Raw genomic sequence first — 7,335 nt, forward strand, 5'->3', positions numbered from 1 at the left:
GATGAGAGACGGTAATTATCAAATCCCCCATTCCTCCAAACTAGGGCTATGGAATATCAAGATATTCATTGGCCCTTTGTTTCTCTTTATTCAACAGCCGCCCAATAGATGCAGCAGCAGCAATGGCAGCAGCAGAAACACCACCCACAGCCATGGAGTCTGGCCATGAGGAAGACAGCACATCTTCTGGGAGCCCTCCCTCGCATCGTCAGCGTTTGACGGTAAGTTTTTATTTCCAAAATCCATCATCTCTGTAATATATGTGTATTCATTGCCTTTTATTTCAAAACAGGAATCACAAGATGAAGAGGAGCTCCCAGAAGAAGAAGGAAGGGGTGGACAGACACTTGGAGTGGGCTCACAATTGGTAAGTTTTTTGCATCAAACGCAGAAACACAACATCACACTACACACAACACATAGAAAACAATGTTCTGCAGACCACACACAGCAAACAAATGCCTACATCCAAAGACATAACATTTTTTGTTTTCTTCTCTAGTCTTCCCAATCTGGTGCTCGGCCAAGAGGTCCTCGCAGTGCCTCCCAGGGTCGTCGGCGACAGCAACGCGGCGGTCACCAGCGTGTAAGTATAAATATTTTTGCTTTGTTTTTTTTTGCACTTTTTATTTCATTTCTTTTGTGGAGGCTAATTATGTTATTTTTGTCTTTTTCTTTAACAGCCTTCACAGCGTGCTCCCGACTCTGACGGTGAGGATGGAGGGATTGATGTGGACCGCCTCATCGATCTCATCAGAGAAAGGGAGCCGCTCTGGAATATGGCTGACCGCCGCCACGCTGACCTGATCGTTACCCGACGATTCTGGGAGGAAATCTGTTCGCTCCTTGTGGACCGCTGGGAGGACCTCGAAGCTCGGGCCCAGATTAAAGAGCGTAAGTATATACAGTACCGGTTGCTTGATTTAAACCAGTGTTTCCCGAACTCCAGTCCTCGTGGTCCCCACGGATCATGTGTTCAGGATTTCTATTTACTTTGGAAATCCTGAAAACATGACCCCTGGGGACCATGAGGACTGGAGTTTGGGAAACACTGATGTTGTATACTAACCACTTTGTCCTTTCTCGTTTCAGGGGAGAGAATTGTGAAGCGGTGGCGGTCTGTGAGGGATCGTTTCAAGAAGGAGTTCAATAAAGAGATGCGGGCCCCGAGTGGATCTGGAGGACGCAGGAGCAAGTACAAGTACGCACGAGCCCTGTCGTTCCTCCGGGATACAATGCTCACCAGAAGGTAAATATTACACACCACATGTGACAAAAAAATGTTTAGATGTAACTTTTTTTTTTCAGCCAGGGCCATACCATGTCACTTTTTTAATTGTTTTTTTTTCTCTTTATTCCACAGCACGGTGAGCAGCACTCGGGAGCCTGCACGATTGGTCCCTTCTGAGGCGATCCCTGAGGAGACCGTCACCGAGGGACACTTCGACCGCCCCGGTACATCTGCACCTTCCCAGCCTTCCCACACATTCGACCCATCTGTCCCATCCACCAGCACAGGAGCATCCTGGCCGCCTACATTACATGAAGCTGCTGGTGAGGAGATCGCTTTCCCTTTACCCCACCCTTCTGCCCCTGCCACCTCTAGTACACCTGCGGGTACTGGGCGGCAGCGGCAGAGGGGTCAGGAAAAGAGTTATGCGCCAGAGTTCTTGCATCTGAATGCATCTTTCCAGAACTGTCTAAAAGTCTTGTCAGAGCAAATCTCCGCAGGCTTTCAGCAGATCAACTCCAGCATTCTGGAGGTGAAGACACTTCTGCAAACCATGCATTCAGAAGCAAGTTCTTCGCCAAACCACACCTTTTTCAGGTCTGTTGTGGAGCGCATGGCAACACTATCTCCTACCCAGCAGATGCATGTAATGCATTCGTGCCACGGTGCTTTACAGCAGGTTACCTCCCAACCTCCACCTCCCACCACTGTAGTTCCTCCACCTGCACCCCCTCCAGCCACTTTCCATCCTCCCCCTCCTATTACATCTGCACCCCCTCCAGCCACTTTCCATCCTCCCCCTCCTATTACATCTGCACCCCCTCCAGCCACTTTCCATCCTCCCCCTCCTATTACATACCAGCAACCTCCCCAGTACCAGCAACCTCCCCAGTACCAGTCATCTCCCCACTTCCAGCAACCTTCCCCGTACCAAACTCCTTCCCCGTACCAAACTCCTTCCCCGTACCAAACTCCTTCCCCGTACCAAACTCCTTCCCCGTACCAAACTCCTTCCCCGTACCAAACTCCTTCCCCGTACCAAACTCCTTCCCCGTACCACTTTCCATCAACATCATCTGCTCCTACAGTCCCTGCCCAACCCTCCACTCCACCGCCCACCACCTCTTCTGCCTCCCACATGTCCACCCATTCTGTAGCTTTTTCCACACCATCACCTCTAACTGTTCCTTCCCCACCACGATCCCAATCCTCTCTCCACACTCCCAGTGTCGAAGTGTCCCGCAGCCCCTCCAGCAGTATTTCCACCCCACACTACACAGATTTATGATGTGTTTTGTAATAAAAATGCCCATGTTTTTTTCAAACCTTTATTAAAAAAGTTTTTTTAACTTTAAAAACAGTTTACAAACAAAAAAATATTTTAAATAAAAAGTTAAATTATTGTTTACACTGGTTGTCTGTCATTTCTTTCTGCGGTGAAATATGTTTAAAAAAAAGGTTAAATAAAGGGTATTTAAAAGGTTAAAAAGGTATTCAAAACCAGGTATATAACTGTGTGTAAATTTTAGCTTTTTGCCACAGTTGTGTTCCTGGTTGTGTTTGAAGCAAAGTATTTCACCTAAAAAGTTGTGTTTATTGTTGGTGATTTCCTAACAATGTACACAACTTTTGTTAAAAGGTGAAATACTTTGCATAAAACACAACCAGGTACACACCTGTGGCCTAAAGCTAAAAATAGAGACCATGACAAGATAGCCAACTTTGGTTGGCAAAGGTATATACTGTTGGTACAGAAGGTACACAAGTTTGGTTGGGCACAAATCTTTCACACTCTGTCATCCTGCCAGTGTACTCTGCCTTGAGGTGACATAAAGTATAGTGCAAAATTGTCCCTCATTACTGAAACCGTCACAGAACTTCTAGTGGTAATGTCCTGGTAATCTTGCAAGGTGGTTTCTTCAGAGGTGTCCTCAATGGAAATGGGTTCCTTGCAGATAACAAAATTGTGGAGTACCACGCAAGCTTTGATCACCTCGTCAACAGTTTCTGTCTTGAGGTTGATCGCAGTCAATAGGACCCGCCATTTGGCTGTCAGAATACCAAAGGTACATTCAACCATTCTTCTTGCTCTTGTGAGGCGGTAATTAAAAATGCGTTTTGTTCTTGTCAATCCTCTGCTAGAGTACGGTTTCAAAAGGTGTTCTGACAGCTGGAAGGCTTCATCCCCTACACAGACAAATGGCATAGGTGGACCAGATGTTTGCGGCAGCGGTCTAGGGGGTGGGAACTGGAAGGTGTTTCCATACAGTTTACGCCCCATGGCAGACAGTTTGAAAACTTGAGAGTCATTGGAGCGGCCATAGGCCCCAATATCCACAGCAATAAATTTGTATTCCGCGTCAGCGATGGCCATGAGGACAATTGAAAAATATTTCTTGTAATTGAAATATTCCGATCCCGATCCGGCTGGCTTTACAATGCGGATATGTTTCCCGTCCACAGCGCCCAAGCAGTTGGGAAACTGACATATCTGTTGAAACTTGTCAGCAATTTCAATCCACCTCTCTGTTGTGGGCTCTGGTAAAAACTCTTCAGCTAAGGAGTCCCACAGTGCACGGCATGTGTGCTTCACTATTCCAGATATGGTGGAAATCCCGAGTCTGTACTGGAAATGCAGTGACGAAAGGGATTCTCCAGTTGCAAGAAATCTGTGGGGAATTAAAAAACAATTAGTTTAAAATCACAGCATTACATACCAAAACTGAGCTATAACACTTGGAGATACAAACTACCACCAACAAGATTGCAGTGAAAGTGTGCACTGATGCGAGCATATCCAATAAATGTGGCTTACCTTAAAGTTACCATCAGACGCTCTGTGGGTGAAACAGAGAAGCGGCAATAGGTGTCCGCTTTTCTTATGAGGTGTGCAATGCGCTCCACCAAGTAATCAAAATTCTCCATTTTCATCCGAACATATCCAAAAAATTTATCCGGGTTTCGTCGAAGGTCCATGCAGAGTGTAGAATAGACCCCACGCGTCATTCTCTTGGCTGTGATGGGGTGGATCCACAAACGTCGTCTACGATGACTGATGCGCTGCTGTCTCGCTCTCTCCTTCTCCAGAACAATCACCCTCAAACGATTCGCCTCCTCTGTAAAATCCGCCAAATTCTTCAAAATATTTCCAATGACAACATCCATCTTCGCCAGTAACTTGCTCTTCTCTCCAACCTGCACTTTCTCCTCGACAACCTGTCAAAGAAGGGCTGTAGGAACACTCTATATATAGTTTTCCAGTAGCCAATCCCGTCCGGAAGGCCACAAGGGTCAATTTTAAAAACCGGATCCGGCGTAATCCGTCGAAAAACGGATAGAAAAACGGCACATCCGGTTTTACTAAACTTTTGCCGGATCCGGCGTTCCGGCACGACGCCGGATCGCGCCTGACGCCGAAAACCTGATGTGTGAAAGTAGCCTAAGTGGTGAAAAAAAAATCAAAGTTTTGTTAAAAAAAAAAATTTGCACCATTTTCAGATACCCGTAGCGTCTCCATTTTTCGTGATCTCTGGTTGGGTAAGGACTAATTTTTTGCGTGCCGAGCTGACGTTTTTAATGATTCCATTTTGGTGCAGATACGATTTTTTGATTGCCCGTTATTGCATTTTAATGCAATGTCGTGGCACCTAAAAAAACAATTCTGGCGTTTTTAATATTTTTTTCGTTGCGCCATTTAGCGATGGAGTCTTTACTTTTTTTTATATTGGACGATTCTGAATGCGGCGATACCAAATATATGTATGATTTTTTTTGTTTTATTTTGAATGTGGCGAGTGAGGGGTGATGATCAGATCGCCTGTATGAAGCAGAATTGCTGACTTGCTATGTGCTTCGACCACCGGGCGGTGCTCATAGCAATCCATCAGTGACAACCATAGGGGTCTGCAGGAGACCTCTGGTTGTCATGCCAACCCATCGGTGACCCGCGATCACGTGATGGGGGTCAACGATGGGCGGTTTTCCAGCGCAATTGCCGGAATTGCATGTTAAATGCCACTGTCATAGTTTGACAGTGGCATTTAACGGGTTAATGGCCGCAGGTGGATCGAGATTCCATGCGCAGTTGTTAAGGGCACAGGTCAGCTGTCCAAAACAGCTGACATGTGGCGGGAAAGATGTGGGCTCACCGCCGGAGCCCACATCAAAGGGAGGGTGTCTGACATCGGTGTTATTATGCCCGATGTCGGAAAGAGGTTAAAACAGGCCTTCTCCTGTGCTGCATTGTCCGGACAATAGTAAGCAGTTCTTTCTGGAGGTGGATGCTTCTTGCTCTGAGGCCAGATCCATTCTTATTCAGTGGTCCTCTTCCAGTCGCATGGTGACCTGTTGTTTTTTTTTTACAAGATCTTCTCTGCTCCAGAACGCAATTACTTGATTGGCTATCGGGAACTGCTAGCGATTAAACTGGAGCTGGAGGAGTGGTGATTCTTGCTGGAGAAGGGGCTTTGCATGCGGTTGTTATCTACATGAACCCCAAGAACTTAGCCTATTTGCAGTCCGCACAAAGGCTTAATTCACAACAGACCAGCTGGTCTCTGTGCTTCAACTTTACTCTCCATTTTCGTCTGGCGGATTAGAACGTCAAGGCAGAGGCATTCTCCAGATCGTTTCTGTCCTCAGATCAGGATGAGGAGCCTCAACACATTATTGAGCCTTCCAGACCAGAATAATTAAAGTCACACCGTTGGATTTGTCACGTCTCCCGTCTGGTAAGACTTATGTTGCTGAACAAGATAGGTGGCGGGTCCTTCTCTGGGGTCACATTTCTACGTTGGCTGGCCATGCTGGACAGAGAACGACGGTCTTCCTCATTTCCCGACATTATTGGTGGCCTACCCTGCGCAAAAATATTGCAGATTCCATCTCTGACTGTCCCTCTTGTGTCATCTACCCCCTCCCTGACAGCATGGATTTCATCACTGATCTTCCAGTATCGGCCGGGTGTTCTATCAACTTGGGTGGTTGTGGATTGCTTGTCCAAAATAGCTCACTTCACTCCATTGCCCAGTCTTCTATCTGCACCACTGCTTGCAGAGAAATTTATTCTACATATTTTCAGCCTCCGTGGTCTTTCGCTCCTTAATGTCTCGGATAGAGGAGTTCAGTTTACTTCTCACTAATGGAAGGCCATTTGCAAGTTGCTGAATGTCACTTTGAATTTCTCATCAGCCTACCATCCTCAGTCCAATGACCAGGTAGAGCGAGGCCCTCAGATCCTGACTAACTTCCTCCTGCATTTCGTCACTGCCCACCACACTGACTGGGTCGAACTCTTACCTTGGGCTGAATTCTCATACAATAAACATGTGAGCGAATCCTCTGCCAAATCTCTGTTCTTTGTGGTCTACGGTCAACATGTCAGTATTCCGTTCCCTGTCTATCACCTTCAACATTCCTGCTGCCAAATCTGTCGTCTAGAGTTTTTCTAAGCTCTGGGAAGAGACAAAACCTTCCTTATCAAAATCCTCTGAGCAAATGAAAAGACACACCGACAAGAGACGTCTGGATTTGCCTCTATTTCGTCCTGGGGGCAAGGTTTGGCTGTCGTCCAATTATGTCTATCTCAAGGTACCCTCATATGAATTGGATCCATTTTTCATCAGTTCCTTTGAGGTTTTAATGCAGACTAATCCAGTAGCCTACAAACTCAAACTCCCGGCCTCTTTACTGATCCCCAATTTTTTTGTGAGTATTTCCTTAAGACTGTCATCCTCAGTCCCTTTCTCAAAGATCCTGGTACCACGCCTGCTCCAGTCAGCACTGAAGACCTTTCCGAGGTAGAGAACATTCTGGCCACCAAGAAGGTAAGAAGAAAAACTTTCTTGTGGATTGGAAGGGGTTTGGTCTTGAGGAGAGGTCTTGGGAGACCAACCATGTCCCTCTTCTTGCGTGCTTGAAGAAGATGTGGTGTAAAAGGGGGGGTACTGTAGCTCCGGCATCCCTGTTGGCTGCCTCTTGCCCCAGTAGGCGCGCCGGCTCTCCGCCACGGCTTCTGTCCCTCACTTCCTCCTTGTGGGCATCTGCCCATGGCGTGCAGATTCCCAGGCACTGTGCTAACGGTGCGCACTCACTCTTTCTTAAAG

The 7,335-nt window shown here is 46.8% G+C and overlaps 1 protein-coding gene across 1 annotated transcript; it reads left to right on the forward strand.

The window, feature by feature from the left end:
• The first annotated feature begins 409 nt into the window (after positions 1-409).
• LOC141069071 (uncharacterized) lies at positions 410-6,734 on the forward strand. The gene is made up of 4 exons (XM_073558379.1): positions 410-586; positions 684-894; positions 1,093-1,249; positions 1,364-6,734. The coding sequence occupies exons 2-4, from the start codon at positions 780-782 to the stop codon at positions 2,517-2,519; spliced, it is 1,428 nt and encodes a 475-aa protein (XP_073414480.1). The 5' UTR covers positions 410-586; positions 684-779; the 3' UTR covers positions 2,520-6,734.
• The last annotated feature ends 601 nt before the right edge of the window (positions 6,735-7,335 follow it).

This window comes from Dendrobates tinctorius, unplaced genomic scaffold (genome assembly GCF_039654945.1).
Source record: "Dendrobates tinctorius isolate UK_male_01 unplaced genomic scaffold, ASM3965494v1 ptg000256l, whole genome shotgun sequence".
NCBI lineage: Eukaryota > Metazoa > Chordata > Amphibia > Anura > Dendrobatidae > Dendrobates > Dendrobates tinctorius.

Excerpts from the sequence above, each read along its gene's own strand:
- LOC141069071 (XM_073558379.1), top strand. The coding sequence starts at position 780 with ATGGCTGACCGCCGCCACGCTGACCTGATCGTTACCCGACGATTCTGG. Across the intron at positions 895-1,092 it reads TCGGGCCCAGATTAAAGAGC|GGGAGAGAATTGTGAAGCGG; the intron begins GTAAGTATATAC and ends TTCTCGTTTCAG. Across the intron at positions 1,250-1,363 it reads GATACAATGCTCACCAGAAG|CACGGTGAGCAGCACTCGGG; the intron begins GTAAATATTACA and ends TTTATTCCACAG.